Here is a 17,113-nt window from a genome sequence, read left to right on the forward strand (position 1 = left end):
AGTTATTTGAAACTAGTGGCATATAAACATTTTAATTAAAAGGAAAAGAAAAGTGGGGGAAGGGTGGGGAGGAACACCAGTATCACAGTGCCTGCTCTGTGGGGAAGAGATGTCCATGAGTATTTTGTTGCTTGCTTTACAGAGTATTGGAAGATGTGTCTCTTTCTCTAGAGAACTTGATGTCCAGAAGATTTGCTTTTCTTTCGTGTTTCTACAGCTTCAATTCTATACATTTTATAGGCATGTCCTTTGCATATTTTTTGCTTGGTACAGAGAGGAATTTACTCTGAGGATGTGATGGTGAAGGAGGAAAGACAGGACCTGTAGCAACAGGAGCAAGAGGGCATTATTAAATGAATGAAGCTGTGTATTGCAGGAGTAACAGGAACAGGTAGCCTGTAAGCACCTTATTTGTAGGAAAAGGAAGACAGCCTGCAGAGCTGTGTGTTGCTATGCTTCTAGTGGCAATAAATATCTTTAAGAACACAGAGGTAATTTCAGCTGAAGTTTAGCAATTTTTAGCTAATACAGAAAGAGGGTGTTTATTCCATAATCTTCAATGAAGTAGATGTTCTGGGGTTGTACTGAGAGGAGTTGTTTAAAGCTCTTGCACTTCCCTCTTGTCCCTTCCTTCTCATTAGGGCTCGTACAACTGGTTATACAACTATATTGTAAAGCAAAGCAGGGAATGTGCTTAAAACATTGTAAAGAGCTCTGTTGTTTTTGGTTTTTTTTTTTTTCTTTAAGATAAATCAATTCATTCAGAATAACCTTCAGAATTCATAGCATTACTCTATGAATCCTATGTAGGCAAAGCTCTGGGGGAGCAGGCAGAGCCCAGAGTCATTTCCAGGAGCTTGACAAGCTCCACATTTGTTTTGTGACACCTCAAACCATGAGGGTCATACACGTAGTCATGTTGATCCCAAGACCTTGTTGTCATTTCAGTTCTGAAGCTGCTTCAAGTGTCATACTGAAGCCAAGCTAGGGGAGGCCATTTTTGAAATTATGGATAGTGTATGCACTTGGGATTTATTTTACAGTAGGCTTGATACTCAGCAAGGGCTTGCTGCCCCTAATAAAGGGTTGTCCTATTTTTAGCCATGTCACTTCCTGTGCAGTGTATGTCATTTCTCTGGAGTTGATCTTCTATCCGATGAGCAAGCTCTCCAGTGCACCAGAAAAAAATAATTGTGTTGTTTCCATGAGATGGCTGAGCTGATGTGGCCGCAGGCAGGGATGGGGGGCAGCAGTGGCCAGGGCTGTGGGAGCATGCCTGCCCCTCTGACAGAGGTTTCAGCAGTGACTGCTCACCTTCACTGCCTTATGGGATGTTTGGGCTCAGTGATACTGTGCGTCTTCCTGCATGAGGCATTACGGTTTTGAAACAAAAATCATCTGACGCTGAGCCAAGAAGTGCTGATGGGAGGTCCTTCCCTCCCCCAAAAGCATCTGCTCAGTGATCTCTCGCTGCTCGTGTTTGCTGCGATGGGGCCAGATGGGGCCAGAGTCCGGCTGGTGGCCTTTGGCCTGGGGCCCGGGGTCCCTGCGGCAGCAGCGCTGCGTCATCAGCCCCTGCCCTCCACGGGAGTGTGTGTGTGCAGGAGAGGCATGGCTCGAGTGCAGTGGCAGGAACTGCCATTACTTGGGTCTCTTTCGTTCTGTTTTCAATGCCTCTTTTTGGCTAGTGGTTCTCTTAGCAGCTCTGCTGCTGAAACAGGCATTTCCACATGTGTCTGCAGCTAGACCCTCTCCTGCCCAAATAGCACGCACGTGACAAATGAGCTCAGAAACCAATCGGTGTTGAAACTAATTGGCAGAAGGTGGAGTGGTTGATTTTTTTTAAGTTTGATCATTTCCTTGTTTCATATTGGTACATGTGAGCACTGAAAGGGAGGGCTAAGCATGGGTGTGCTTATTATACTGGTTTGGCATTCTGTGGCTTTAGGGTTCAAATAGATCAGTTCAACCATCCCAGGAGCTTACAGGCTGCTAAAGCATGTGTTGTCCCTCCTGGTCACATGTCGTCCCTCACATCGATTCCAGAGGTTCTCCTGTGTTGGATTTTCTACTTGTTGTGTTTCTGCATGTGAACTGATTAAGCTCACTGAATTGTCAGAAAACTTTGTGCTGTTGATGGTGCTTTCTTTTCCTGATGGGTTTTTTTTGGTAGCTCACAGCAGTAATTGTGTGGGTCAGGTGGATTGTACCCAATTGTCCCCTTCATACCCAACAAGCTGTTGTCTTGGTGCAAGGTCTCCTTTGACTTCATAACATTGCATCAGGTTGATCCTATCTCTTATTCATTGTATTTCTCAAATATTAGCAACCAATGAAAGATCTTCCGCTTCCTGTAGCCCTTATTAAAACTCTTCAGAAGAATCCCTGGCACTTCCCCTGGAGATTGAAGTGTTCTGGAGCCTCATGCCAGTGGCTTGAGCTTTGACTGGTGACAGGATCCACTGGTTAATGAACTTGGGAACTGGCTTAGCTGGAACTCGGGCCAGCTTTTCTTGTTCTTTGTCTGGGCATCGTTGGGTACCTTTCACAGTTTGTTTATTGAATTGGAGCAGAACTTTTTTTTTTTCTTAACATCCATGTTAGAGATTGTTATTTCGTGTTTGCGTTAGCACTTGATCCCTTCAGCAATGTTGTGTTGGGGAATATTAGCAGTGGCTGGTACTGAGTTCCTGTGTGCTGCTTGAAGCTAATATTGAACAAAAAGAAAATAATGGTACAGTCTGGAAGTTAGTGTAGGGCTCTTTAATATGCTGCTGCCTAAAGTTAAAAGGATTAATACTGTATTGTGACATTGAATCTCTATTAGCTCTTGAAATATTCAGTTGAAAGTGTTTTTAATTAGTCTTTCAATCTTTAACATTCTATGCCAAAAGTGACTTGCGTAAGGTTTCAGCTTTAAATTGGTTCTGGTTACCAAAGCACAGCAAACTCATATTCATTTGCACTTCCCTGAAATGGCTTCTCTGAAATGTTGGGCCCAGCCTAAGAATTAAATTCCACATGCACTACTTGCAGTTTCATTCTGAAAAACTGTCTGGAGAAAAGCAGGAATGAAAGTGCTCTTTCAGCTACAAGCGCAGTACTTCAGCAAAAATCAAATTTAGCTGTTGTGTGAGGTCAATGGGGGCTTTGTATGTTGAAAGCAAGTGATTCTCTGTTGGGGTAGGGGAGTGTAGTCAACAGCTGAAATAAGCTTAATTGCAGGTTGAAGCTGAAAAAGATACTATCAGATTTTGGTTGTCTTCCTGTCTGTACATCTTTCTTGTCTTAGATCTTGAATCCTTCCTCGTCCATAGAGTACCTTATTGCTGTGAGCAGAAGACTTGACTTGTTTCTGTGTTGCTGTTGGCTTTGCAACCCAGAGGTTTGCTCTTGGTATCAATTTCTTATGTTTTGGGGAAATAAAAACAAAATGCAGTGGATGTGGGTGTGAGAAGAGATGAGGAGATTTCTCTGGAAACAAAATAATGGAAATGTTTGTGTTTGGCTTTGAATACATCTTATGTAAAAGGAGGTCTTTTTTACTGTGGCACTTCTTACTGTGGTTTCATCTAATTTTATAACATGGCAATTGGTGAAGTGTTCAAGTATCTTGAAACCACTTTCCCTCTGTATTTTTTTCTTTTTGTTTGAAATGTATGCTGATATTACTTACAGGATTGATTTTATTTTTCAGTAATATTGCTTCTCTTCAGCTTGACTTGCAAGAATTAAAATTACCTATTACCTATTGCTTCAGCTTACTTTTTAATCACGAAGTAGTAGACCTAAGTTGATTGTGAATTAAATATAAGTAACTTATACCATGATATATCTAGTTTCTTAATGTGAAGCTATGTTTTTCTTTCAAAATTGTTAAAAAAGAAATGCAGCTGTGTATTTATGGAGGGGGAAAAATGGAAAATTATTTTATCTCCTGAAGTAGCGTCAAAAATTATTTGGAAGTTAGACCACTTGATAACAGTTGGAGCCTCAGAACACTGGTGGATATTGTCATTTGTTTTAATTTTCTTGTAATGTCTTGCAAATATCTCTAAACTTGATTAATACAAGCCAGGGGAAAAAATGATACAGTCTTTTTAACAACGAAATTTAAGGATGTTGAATAATGCAGCAGCTCATATATCTCTTAAGTCGTATATTTCTTACTTCTCATTTTTATTATATTTTCACACAATATTTATAAAAAGAAGGTTATGTGTACATGGTCTAGTATTTTTGACTGTAAGGGCAATTTTCTCTTAGTGTGTGAAAAATCACAATACAGGGTTTGTGGTAAGCAGTTGTGTCGTCTTTCACTAATGATGCAGTGACTAAACAGTGACATGTGAATTCATGTGACTGTTGTTAATTATAATTATGCAGCAGGTAATCGTGTGTTCCATGGCTTGTGTCTATTTTACAGTTCTCATGCATAGTGTCAGGTGTTCAGGTTTCAGCATAAGTGTTCCCTCTCCTACTCCCCTTACCTGACTGCCAGAAACAGTAATACTTCCAATATTGAATAAAATACTTTTCTTTGTGGGGTATATATTGAAAATAAATTGGTGGGGCTGGGAGGGTGGGTCATGCAAAGCCTACGTATGATGTGAGTGTTATTGGGCAGACTTCATAGACTTTTTGGGAAAGGGCACTGAGTTACCCACAAGGCATTTTTTCTGGATGTTCTTTTTGCTGAGTTTTAGGAAATTGCAGATTTTCAAACGTCAGCTGTAAAATAAGGGTTTTCTCAGGCCTCTAAATACTGGGTTGTGTGTATCAATTTCAGGTTTATAGAAGAAGGGAGAATGGCTCAAGAAACTAACCGTAGCCAAGTGCCTATGCTTTGTTCCACTGGCTGCGGATTTTACGGGAACCCTCGCACAAATGGCATGTGTTCAGTGTGCTACAAAGAGCACCTTCAAAGGCAGAACAGTAATGGTAGAATCAGCCCTCCTGGTAAGTAATCCCAGCACATGTGTGTGTGTCAACAGCTCAACCTGACACAGCGGGCAGCAGCTTCCTGGCTGTGTCCAGATACTGATTGTCGGAGCATTAGTGCAAACCATTTCATTCCAGCATCTTACCTTATGGAATGAGCTGGGGTGGAATGCTCATAATGTAATTGTGTTGCCACTAATCTGCTCAGAAGTAGACTCTCACTAATACCTTTTGTATTCATTTGAGTGTTTCTGATTTGAAATTACAAATGTGCAGAAAAAACACAGCAACATATTTTTGCTGAAATTACTGACAGAGATAGGATTGAGTTTGGGGAATGTTTGTGAAAGGCATTTTAAGAACAGGTATTTCACTTCTGTGACCTCATTCTGAAAGATTAACCTGTAAACACTTGATAGCGATGCCTTTTCCTTTTGAAGGCTTTCAGGGGCTTTTGTGGGCATCTTTCCATAACAGCCCCTGAAGGCCTTCAAGGAAAGATCTGCTCTTACATTACCTCCTTACTAAAATTATCTTGAGTTTCATTTCCAGGTTGGGAAAAGGCAACAATAGTTTCTCCGTAACTTCACATACCTTCTGTTCTTTTTGGCCCAGTGCCCTCTGTACTGTTGCCTTTCCTTCAACCTGACCTTTAAATAGAAGCAATATCTTCTGTTGAAATCTGAAGATCTGGGTTCTACACCTTCAAAATGCATCTGGAGTTGGCATTAGGATGTTATCCTGATGTTCTCACAGATCCATCTTGGTTTTTTAAACAAAACATCAGTTTCTCATGTCAGATTGCAGCAGTTTATGCTGAGAAAGCTGCTTGTAGATGGTTTAATTAGTAAAAAAATTGTAACTGCTTTAAAACTCCAGCTTCAAAATTTTCTGCAGTGTAAGTTCTGGGGGCATAGGGCTGGAATGAGGTCAAAATATGGCCAAACATAATTACCCCAAAATTAGGGGTCGAAGAGTAAATGCAGTGTGTAACTTTTGTAATCCCAGGAAGCAGCATAACACATTTTCCCTGGGTGTGTCTTGCAGCAGCCTCTGTCAGTAGTATCACCGAGTCCTTACCGGTCCAGTGCACAGAGGGCAGTGCCCAGGAAACTCAGTCCACTTTAGATTCTACATCGACTCCATCTATGCAGCCGAGGTAAGGTGCTTCAGTCTGCTCTGTGTCTTTATAGGAAAATCCCTGCCAAAATTATTAAATGAAGTGTGCTGATCCTGCATAATTGAATGCTGGAACCAGGATTAGGAAAAGGTGTAAGATTTCAGTGCTAACTTTAAAGCATGGGATCTCAGGGTGAATGCTAGAAAATCTCTGTGCTTCATCTGGCATTCAAATGGAAATTTGTCTTTAGAATTTAGCCTCAAATAGAAGTTGTCAGCTTCTGTTCTACAGAGATTTGTCTGGCTGCTCTTCTGCTTCCTCAACTTGCAGTTGTACATTTACCAAAGGAGAATTCTTTTCATCCTAGAAATTTGAGGATTTTGTAAAATGGCAGGGAGCTGTTTACTAGAGCTCTCATAAATAAATGTATGATAATGTGTTAACAAGCCAGTTGCTTTGCAAGAACTGGAGAGTACTATAACGGGGTAAAGACCCAAGTCTTGGTACAAGTTGTGCTACTGAACTGATCTCCTATTAAACAAGTAATTTCCATCTGGATTATTCAAGGATACATAATGTCCTCTTATAAATCACTCAGACTCACTAAGTGTTCTCCATTTGTAAAAGCTAAATATTTGTTTATATTTAGCAGCTCCATTTCAGTTTAGAATGACACAATCAACAGCACCTTAAGTGCTTTGGAAATTTTGAGTGAAAAGTGTTAGTGTGTTATATACTATGGAAGCTAAACTTGCAGTAATACTCATTTCAACTTTTCTTTTAAAAAATGAATGTAGTAGAACACAGGCCAAGGGCGATTCCATCAATTACTGCTGACTGATTCTGCTCAGACTTTTCTGCTCCCTAGCTTTTTATAGGAGGTGTTATCTCATGCTTGGATCCTGCATATGAACTGAGAGCTAGGTGCCATGCTTGATGCTATATTTAGTCTTTCCATGCTGAGATTTATAGTTGGGGTAGAAAATACATATCTTACCCTGAAACAACTCTTCTGGTGTGTGTTAAAAAAAAAAAAAAAAAAGTGCATCCAGGTCAATGCACAGACGTGAACCAATCACAGTGCCTTGCCTTTGTTGTCTCACAACTTCAATAAAATGAAAGGACAGAAGTACCTCACTGATCACTGGCTTGATTACTGGCTGCAGGAGAAAGGAGTGGATGGTGACTGGCACTTGGAAAAAAAAAATCAGTGTCACGTGCTTGGGTTGTTGTTTTCAAAAAAACAAAAAAAAAAAAAAAACAAAACAAAAAAAAAAAAAAACAAAAAAAAAAAACCAGGAATTCAACTTTAGCTCTGGAAATCCCTCAGACTTATGATACTGAGGACAGATAAAATTAATTGACAATGCTGTTTTGTAGGTGGCCAGACGGGCAGTTCAAGACCTACATGCAGTTCTTGATGATTAAAATTGCAACTCCACTGCTCTGGTTGTGCCATGGAGTGCTGGTTCATGGGCTGCTGGATAATCTGGTTTTTGCCTTCAGAGTAAATTCCTCAGTGGAAAGGAAGAAAAAAAAAAAAGCAAATGAAATAGTGCTACCTCTTGCTTGGGACTTGAGCTCTGTCTTGTTCCATAGCTGCTGGATGAGCAGCTTGGCTGGGAGTCATGGCTAGTGTTGAATTGCTCTCTCTCAACTGCTCAGGGTGTTCATTGGTGAGTGTTCAGCCATGCTGTGGTTTAGCAGTTTGGCTAAAGGGTTGGGAAGCTTAGCCTGCACCACTTTACACTGTGAAAATCCAAGGGGTTCTGTGTGCAGCCACTGCAGCTTTATTACTGGAAACATTGACATGCTGCAATTTTCTCGTTCATATCACCAGAACACTGAAACTATCTCCTCTACAATTATCTTGCTGACTTCCGTTATAAAGATCCTTGCATATTGAATGTTGTGTTGTTGCTTCTGTGTGGAATGATGGTATGCCAAACCAGCCAAAATATTTTCCCTTTTTTGTAGTGGAACTGTTTTGTTGCATTCAGTATGAGTTTAAAAAAAATGTTTACCTTTTGTGTCAGTTCAGATTGTAGCAGTTTTAAGTGGTTACAGAAACAACTTCAGAGTGAAATGTTCTGGGATACCTTTTCATCAAGAGGTGTTCTAATATATTTTACTGGAAAAGAATGTGGAAATGCATCATAAAAATAATAATTTTCTTCTTTTGCCCCTCAGCCCTGTGTCCAGTCAGTCACTTTTAACAGAATCTGTAGCATCATCCCAAGCGGATAGTACGGCTGTGGACAAAACAGTACCTGAGACAGAAGAGTTGCAAGGTTGGTGCCTAGTTTTCAGTGACAGAACTTAGGAATAATGCTTTTTAAACTTCAGCTGTTCTTTATACACTCCTGCTCAAACATGTCTGATTCTCAAACCTAAATATTCTGTGAAATCAGAAGGCAAAATAAGAATAAAATTTCTTTTCTTAAATGGCAAGTGAAACCAAAACCTTATGTTTAATTGGCGATGTCAGTGTCTGCCATACACAAGTGTTTTCATTGGTGTTGGAAATGCACATCATAAATCAACATCCTGTTCTGTCTCTATGCCATGGCTGTTACACCTGAGTAGAGTTTTGAGTATCTGTTACTTCTCAGAGTAACCTTTTACAGCACATATCTGAAGTTTATGAGTATATTTGTGCTAGAGGGTGTTTGACATAGCCATTGCCAGAACAGGGTCAGTATCTTTTATAAACAGGAAACACCTATAAAAGTGCCTTTCACCTCTGAACTGTAGTGGTGTAAGATTTTGGACTACTAAAATTCACTTATCAAATATAAAATTACCAAACCACAGGCTATATTTGCTGAAAGTACAATGGCTAAGAGAGTTAGCTATATTGGCCTAAAATCCTTTTTGCTGGTACAATGTAAAGTTTCTTTTCACTTTTTTCTTGTTTTCTATGTGAAGACTTTCAGAGCTTAAGACTAAAGAAAATTTAGTAGTATTTCTTAGGAAATGCAAAAATGCCAGACAGTATACAAAACGTGCTCAGACTGGTAACCTATAGGCATTATGAAAGATATTTAAAGGTAAGTCAGTAAGTGTTCTGCCTTCTGCTGAGACAGTTTAGGTTTTAGTGGGGAGGATTATTTTTCTCTGGACTAGTCTAAACACAGAAGTGTGGGTTTTTTACAGGTACAACTTGTAATTCCACCTAAACATTGTAAATATTAGTTCCTTGACTGTATCTCTGGTATCAAAGCCTTGCTTCTCAGATACTTTTCTAAACCTGACCTGTCCCTTTCTGTAGGATGGAATATAGGTGTCATTAGTCAGCTACTGTGCTGAGTAAGGCCATCTCCTTGGTTAATAACCTTGGGAGATAGGCTTTTAATTCCATTTTTTTACCACTTTTACTAACCTTTGAGTTTTCGATTATAAACATGTTTACTCTTGAAAACATTCTAAAGATGCACTCTGCATTCTAGATATGCACTCTAATGCCTGTTAGAAAGTTTGTGTTCTGGAGCCGAGAGCTCTTGTCTCAATTTTGACAATGCATCTACTGGCTTTTCACTGGGAGACAGAGGCAGTACTTTACTGACCCTGGCACTGAGGTGTCTTGGGCCTGTGAAAAGACTTTTCCCAGCAAGTTTTCAGAGGCATGTCTTTCTTCTTATACACTTGGATAAATTTGTGCTGCTTCTAATTCTCCATCTCTCAAGCTCATTCTCCTTATTGAGAAGATAAAAGATTTCTCATCCAGAAGCTTTGAATTTAGGGATGTATCTGCAGGACCAGCGTATATCAGGTGTTTAGGTTACTCAGCTGTGTACTCTGTCCTTTTCTTTGTACTCTTCATTTCTAAACTAAGAACATCACCAGCATGTAGTTGAGTTCTAAATTACCATCTCTATTTATAACTCTCTGGCAGGGTCAGCATTACTTCCTTAAGAAATCCTTCTGTGTTGTCCTTTAACTGCAAATCATAGGAAATGTAGTGTTTCCAGTTTTAAAGTTTTTTTTTTATTTGAAAATGTTAGTTTGGAAGGAAAGCAGCTTGGAATGGATGCTGAGAGGGATTTTATTGAATTGCTGTCATAGTTGTGCATCCTGAAGTTTCTTTCTTTTTTTTTTTTTTTTTGAATTGGAGTTTTAGGTTGCTGACAATACAAACATGTGAATGCAAGGGGTTTTTTTTAGCATTGCCTAAGTTTCTAACATTTAGGAAAAAAAAATCTCAGCAATGTGCTAGTTGGTCCCAGAGTGAAGTGTGTCCTAATAGTACTTCTGTTGATGTAGGGGAACAGGAGAAATAATGTCAGTATTTATTTTGATAAAATCTTGCCTTGTGGGAATGTCTGTTCTGGGGCGAGTTGTTCTATGCTGCTGGTGTAAGTTAATGTATTGTGTTCAACTGAGGTCCCTTTAACTTGCCATTTAACAAAAATTACCAGGCTACAACAACATTGAAGGAAAGACTGGTGAATAATTAAGCTTTCTTAGATTACTATTATTACTCTTCTAAAGCAGACAGATAAATGTGACTTGAGCTGGGTGCAACACAGTCCTTGCTGTTTGCAGTCAAGCTAAAACTACAAAGGGATAAAATTCCCAAAGAGCAGTTCAGATTTGTCTTTGTTGGATTGATGCATTGCAGAAGAAATAGAGGACAACTCTAGAATATGTTAACAAGTGTAGACTTTAGAGCTGGTGTTTGTATGATGATGCTTGTGGAACAGTGCAAAAGCCCAGATGCTCTAAGATAGGGACTAATAATTTTTTTTTTGAACTTTAATGTTCTTAAATACCATGAACATACCATTAAAGATGACCTGAAATGAAACTCATTAAGTACAGTCCAGCTTTTCTAGCAGCTTTCTTCTATTCTGAGCATCTCTCCAAGTCATTTTAATTACCTCCTGGGCTATTGTACCTTTTGTTCAACTTGATGGCCCTGTTAGGATTAGCCAGTCAGGATTCCTGATTTGTTAGAGGATTAACAGGGCTGCCTCCAGGCAAGCCTGCAAGCAGGTAAAGAGGTGCTTCACTTCCCTGGGGTAAAGGAGTTAAAACCATCCAGGTTAGGATTCATGCTTCTGGTTCAGGGAGGATTTTAAAGGTAAATGAAACTGTCATGGAAGGCAGAAGGACTCCACCACAAGCATTATGGAGCTCCTACAACTGAAGCACGTGGGGATAAAAGTATAAATCCAACTAATGGATGGACTCAGCCGCTCTGAGGCTGAAAACTTCTGAGAATGAAAATAGCCTCCGTGATTTTCAAGCTTGTTGTGAATTGGAGAGGAGCATGTACTATTAGCATTGCAAAATGCCATCACTCACGTCATGTGGTGTGGTTATTATTTGAAAAACCAAAGTACAAAGTTAGATTGGATTAACTGTCCAAAAGGTACAGGGCTGTTCTGAATGAAGTCACCTGATTTTGTGCATATCTGGATTTTAGTGAGGTTGAACAGTGAAGTTCAAACTAAGTTTAAAAAACTTGATATTAAAACAATTAGGTTGCTGCAGAATTTTATGTTGGGGTTACTTGGACCTAAGGTGAATGCAGTGGAGCTAATGGCTTCAGTGGGCCTTATCAGGGTTAGCTCAGTAGACAGTACTGGAAAGGAATTGATGGATGCTTCTCACTTTCGTGGTAGTACCGGGGACTCAGAGGTAGAGTATGATTATGATACAAGTGTATCAAATAATACAGGATATCCTGATATACTGGGTGAATGCTCCAGGGGGAGAGGAAACACTCAACAGAAGGATTTAAAACTAAATTCTGTGGGTGAGTGTGCTCTCACGTAATTTGTTTTGAAACAGTGTATTTTAGGCTGATTATGTCAGTTTAAAATGTTCACAAGTAGTGATATTCTCCTTTAGATTAACTTCATATTACACTCCTCTGGAGGTGTGGGGATTCTTCTTACTAGGCCTAGTGAAATGCCCTTAAGAAGTAAATGTAGCTGTAAATGCTGTTCTGTAGGAATGAGAAACCTTTTTTTTTTTTAAATCTCTGCCCAGTAAGGCAGGGTGATGAATGTAAAACATGGAGAGAGAACAGGTGAGGCATTGGGTGTCTTGCTGCACACACAGAGCTGTGTTGTGTGTGCCTGCAGGGGTGCAGAGGCTGGAGTGCATTTTGTCATGTGGCTGCTGTTTCTGTGGTCAGTCAGAGCACACTGAAGCTCAGGCAGGGGTTTGCACTAGCAAAGCAGTAGGAAAAGCTTGTGCCTTTAGGAAGAAATCCAGGCTCTTCTTGTTTTGGTCAGCTAGGAACATGTTCTGTAAATTTGGGAACTTCTGGTGACCAGCCCAACTTGTTAACTCAGAAATATGACTGTGTTTATACTTTACTCCTTTTTGGTTAGTTGGCAGCTTGTACTGCTGCTACCAGGGCTTCTGTTCTTGGGCTGGGGCTGGGAGAAGGGATGACTTGGTTCAAGGAAAGCAGGCAGCAGCATCCTGGAATCCAGGTGAAATCCAGCAGTTGGGAGTGGCTGCAACATATTTCCTGCAAGCTCCAAGCTGGACAGTATTGCATCTTACTTGGCTTTTTTTCTGCTGTGGTCATCACTGGTAGCTTATAGACTGAACAGTGGCACTGGGTCATCTAAAGTGGTTGGGATATTTGTGATTATCATAGAGGATTTTGGTTCAAATCTCTAGCTTCTATTCAAGAGCAAATTGAGACCTAAAATTTATGGTCACTACAGCAGATACAAAGTGACTTGTGGTGCAGTAGAAGAATCTTCCCACTCTGTTCTACTCTGAGCAGTAGCTCTTAAATATTTTTAAACCTTTTTAATGCGAGAGCCATACGCACAATGAAAATGTAAGTAAGGGTGTATGAGAGCCTTGTTATGCAGGGAAGAGTGCCAAGTTTTCCTAAATTTAGCTAATAGTTACAGAGGCTCTTAGTGAAACTTAGATTGAGGTAACTGGATTTTGCTACAACAGGAAATACAAGCTGGAGAATGTTCGCTCATGGCATGAATACGTCTTAATGAATTAATAAAGACTGCAGTATCTGTTTTCTGTAAAACTACAAAAGTTCATTTGAGTAAGTCTTACCACTTCTGGTACTTATCTCACCTCTTTTAGTCCTTGCTGATTCAGGTTCTTACCTTGCAATCCTTTTGCTATTATGCCCACTTAGAAATGTGCCCTTTAACAGCCCTGTAAAGCCATTGAACCTTTTTTGTTTTGCAAACTATGAATTGTTATAAATTTCAGGAAAAAGAAGCTCTGCTTGTAACATAGATGGTGATTGAGAAGGATTTAATAGACCATGTATAATAGTATCTTTGCTAGATTAACCTGTGGAATATACTGTCCCCTCAGGCAAAGTCTTTGCTGATGATCAGGTATCTTGCTATCCATTGATGTTGCTTAGTACAATGTTTTGATACATTGCAAAAGTGATGAGTGCTTTTTCCTTAAAAAAAAAAAAATCAGAATAGCAGCACATGAAAAACCCCACTGGATTTGTCATGCAGAAGAGCTGTCAGCTGGTGAAGAGCTAGCACAGAACTACATCTGACAGTCTCTGACAAACAAAAGTCCAGCTGCACAGAGATGCCTGCAGCCTTTTCCCTGACAAATGTCTGAGCTTGCTGTTGTATTCCCTTCCTTACAGCACTGGTTCTAGCTCTGCTTCCATCCACACTCCTCCCAGCTGGAGCTTGCTTTTGTTCTTTGCTGCAAATACTCCCAACTTCTGTGTGTCTTACTCACTGGAGACTTGTTCTGCTGTGGTCCACCTGTGTCTGGTAGGCAGAGGTTGGCTCTTAGCCCTTGTTGAAATGAAGTTGGGTGTTTTTTTTTGTTTCTATTTCTGCTTTGTAATGTAAAGAATCTGCAAATACTTGAGGAAAACCAGCCAACTTCTATTTTTGACTCTATTTTCTGAGTCAGGCAAATACTACTATTACTTGTTCATACTCTCCCACACAACCTGTAACCTGTTTCTTTTAGATGTGAGAGAACACTAAAGCAGGTTGAAAGATGCCTTAGGAGAAATATCTTTAAAATTAGGTTTTTACCTGCTTCCTTCTGGGCTCCAGTGCAGCATAGTTCCACCTGTAGGTCTGGGTCTCTTGAGCTGGTGTTTCTCACCCCAGATAGTGACTTCTGTCCTGTGTAGGCTTTTTCCAGGTGTGCAAGAGCAGCAGCCTCACGCTGGTAGAGATTGTTCTGAAGCACTGTGTTTTTGCGTGGCCTCCATGTTGCAGTTTTCAGCAATAATAATGTTGATTCAGGATTTGAAAGAGGGTGTTTGGCTCAACTGATCCTGTGGCATAGAGTGCTTCTTGCAAGCAGATTTTGGGAGCTGGGCGAGTAAAACTGTGGGAAACACTTGGCTGTTGGATTTTCTTCCTGGATCTAACAGTGCTGAACCTTGCTGTTAAACCTAATGCTTACTGTTTTGGTTGGTTTTGTGGTATTTTCAAGGATTTGGTGTGTTCTTTTCTTAAGTTATATCAAAGGTCTACAAGGAGGGAGTTCCAGTTGCTACGGAGAGACCAATGCACTTCAGACGTGGAAGCTGCAGCAAAATGGCCAAATGTACACCATGGGCCTTAGATTATTGTAGAACTTAAAGGCAGAGACAGACTTTTTTCTCCACTGTTCTTACTAACTTTTTTAATGTCAGCTTCAGTGTCAGAGAATGCAGAGCCGACACCTGAAGAACAGGACAAGTCGCTTGACAAACCAAAACAGAAAAAGAATCGTTGTTTCATGTGCAGGAAGAAGGTTGGACTGACTGGTAAGAATTACTGATTTTGGTTTCCTTAGGCTTGTTTAGGCTTGGGCCCTTTGAAATGTTACCTTAAAGGGAAAATAGGGCATGGTCATTTGATATTGATTTGAAATAACAGTCAAATAAATGTGCTTTCAGTTGACTCTTACTAGATTAGTCATTCATGTATCATTTTGTTTTTCAGCCTCCTGTCTTAAAGTGCAGTTCATAATTTCAAATACTTCCTTTTGGAAGTCTGCTTAGCTGAGGAATTGGATGATAGCTTGCTGCCATTCACTAGCCAGCTTTGCAGTGGTCCAGTGAAAGGGCTTGAGTTCTGGAGGGTGAATATTCATAAACATAGCAAAAGAGCAGGAATTCTCTAGGAATGTTCTGTCCTAGAGTGTCATGTAAAAAGAAGGAATGGTCAAGTCAAATCTTGCTGTAATCGCTTAAAAATGTATTACTTGTGATTCTTATGCTTTCTGTAGCAGAGGCTCTTTGGCTGCTTGATTGACACTGGTGACTGAGATTTATTGCTAGTGAGTGAACACATTCAGGATTTCAAGCAAACCAGTGTAATTTAGAATGTTGAAATGCCTGAGCTGCTGTTTCTGTCCACAGGGTTCGAATGTCGGTGTGGGAACGTTTACTGTGGAATGCACCGTTACTCAGATGTACACAGTTGCTCTTACAATTACAAAGCTGATGCTGCTGAGAAAATCAGAAAAGAGAATCCTGTAGTTGTTGGGGAAAAGATCCAGAAGATCTGAACTGCTGCTTCTGCTGGAATACAAAAATCTTCTGACCATCTGCAGATTAAATTGACTTGAGCTTTTTTCCTTAGTCATCAGGAACGTAGAGCAGTGTATCTTGCCTAGACCTTTTAATCATGCATGTCATCAGATGAATAGATTTTTTTGTTTTCGTTTTTTTTTTTTTTGTTGTTTTGAAAATGACTCTGAACATTATTTTCATTGCAGTTTTCTGTGGCTGAAGACTTAAGTAAACTTTACAAGTATTATCCTTTAAGATCATTTTAATTTTAGTTGAGTGCAGAGGGCTTTTATAACAAACATGGAGAAAATATTGGAGGGCTGTGCTTTTCCAGGATAAAACATGCATGCGTTAACTTTGCAGTTTATTTTCTTGTTGTATATAGCTTTTCTCTGCAGCACAATTTCCTTTTTTTTTTTTAATTGATAATGCCTTGTATGGCACAACTAGTTATCAGTAACTGAATGTATTTTAATCATTATGGCTGCTTCTGGTTTTTTTTTCCCATTAACGAGGGGTTATACATGTTCGCATATTAGCTTGTTTGCACCCTCTACCTATTTATGTATGAATCATTTGTAATGAGAGTGTGTGCTGAGATTGTGTGGGGTTTTTGTTGTTTTTTTTTTTTTAAATTGGGGTTTGTTTTTGTGTGTGTGGGGGGAAGGCTGTATGCACTTCATTGACTGCAGTTTTCATTGGGATTACATCCATCAGTTTGTCTGTACACAAATATGAAGAATGATCTGAAGTACCTGTGCTGTATTTATGTTTATCCACGTCTTAACTTTGATTAAATAAAATTAAAAAAAATCTGAGCCCCTGTGGCTGTCACTGGCATATGTAAGTTGGATTTCTCTTCCTTTATTTTAATGGGGACCTTCCATTGATGGTTTCTTTACTTAAAGTTTATTTATTCACAGCTACCACATGTATCCAAATGCCAGTTAAATTCTGATTTTTTTTTTTTTTAGTATTTTCACCTGTAACTACCAGAGACACTGCAGATTCCAGACCTTGTCTGTTGATTTTAAAATTCAGAATGCTCTTAAAAAGCTATGGCTGGCAATTAGTAGATAAAAGACTACATTTAGGATATAAACTGTGCAGCAGAAGGGGCTTTCTCTGGTAGTTAAAGTAATCTGCAAGACCGAATAATAAATGGAGTAGATTGTGCTTGCAGAAATGGCCTAACCACAATCTACGAAGCACATGGAGTTTACAGTAAAGGAAGGAAGGAATAAATAACTTACTGGCAAGTTTCAGTAATAGTCTGCCTTATCATGGGTCAGAGATCCTGTATTTCCTCAAAGCATTTGCTAAACTTCCTCTTACACAGCACAGAGCGTGGAGGAGCAGCAGTGTCACCTTTGGTGGGTGTTTGTTTGCTTTCCTCTTTGCTGCTGTTTCCCTGTTCTCTAATCCTCACTTTGAGTTCTTCTTCTTCCCTATTTCTGGTCTCTCTCTTTTCCTTTTCTCTCTATGTGCCCTCCTGACCAATCTGCCTTTCACCTGACAGTGATGCTTCTGGGCCAGGCAGAGAGAGCACACCACAGATT

General features: G+C 39.7%; 1 protein-coding gene across 6 annotated transcripts in view; it reads left to right on the forward strand.

The window, feature by feature from the left end:
- The window catches only part of ZFAND6 (zinc finger AN1-type containing 6), a 36,564-nt gene extending 20,192 nt beyond the window's left edge, over window positions 1-16,372 (forward strand). For all 6 annotated transcript variants that reach the window (XM_068203759.1, XM_068203761.1, XM_068203764.1 and 3 more), the window contains 5 exons: window positions 4,790-4,959; window positions 5,989-6,100; window positions 8,252-8,352; window positions 14,691-14,804; window positions 15,402-16,372. In XM_068203759.1, the coding sequence (XP_068059860.1) occupies window positions 4,809-4,959; window positions 5,989-6,100; window positions 8,252-8,352; window positions 14,691-14,804; window positions 15,402-15,550 (627 nt within the window). In that variant the 5' untranslated portion in view covers window positions 4,790-4,808 and the 3' untranslated portion in view covers window positions 15,551-16,372. The remainder of the gene's footprint in view (window positions 1-4,789; window positions 4,960-5,988; window positions 6,101-8,251; window positions 8,353-14,690; window positions 14,805-15,401) is intronic.
- The last annotated feature ends 741 nt before the right edge of the window (window positions 16,373-17,113 follow it).

The sequence above is a fragment of the Anomalospiza imberbis genome, chromosome 13 (genome assembly GCF_031753505.1).
Source record: "Anomalospiza imberbis isolate Cuckoo-Finch-1a 21T00152 chromosome 13, ASM3175350v1, whole genome shotgun sequence".
In the NCBI taxonomy this organism is placed as follows: domain Eukaryota; kingdom Metazoa; phylum Chordata; class Aves; order Passeriformes; family Viduidae; genus Anomalospiza; species Anomalospiza imberbis.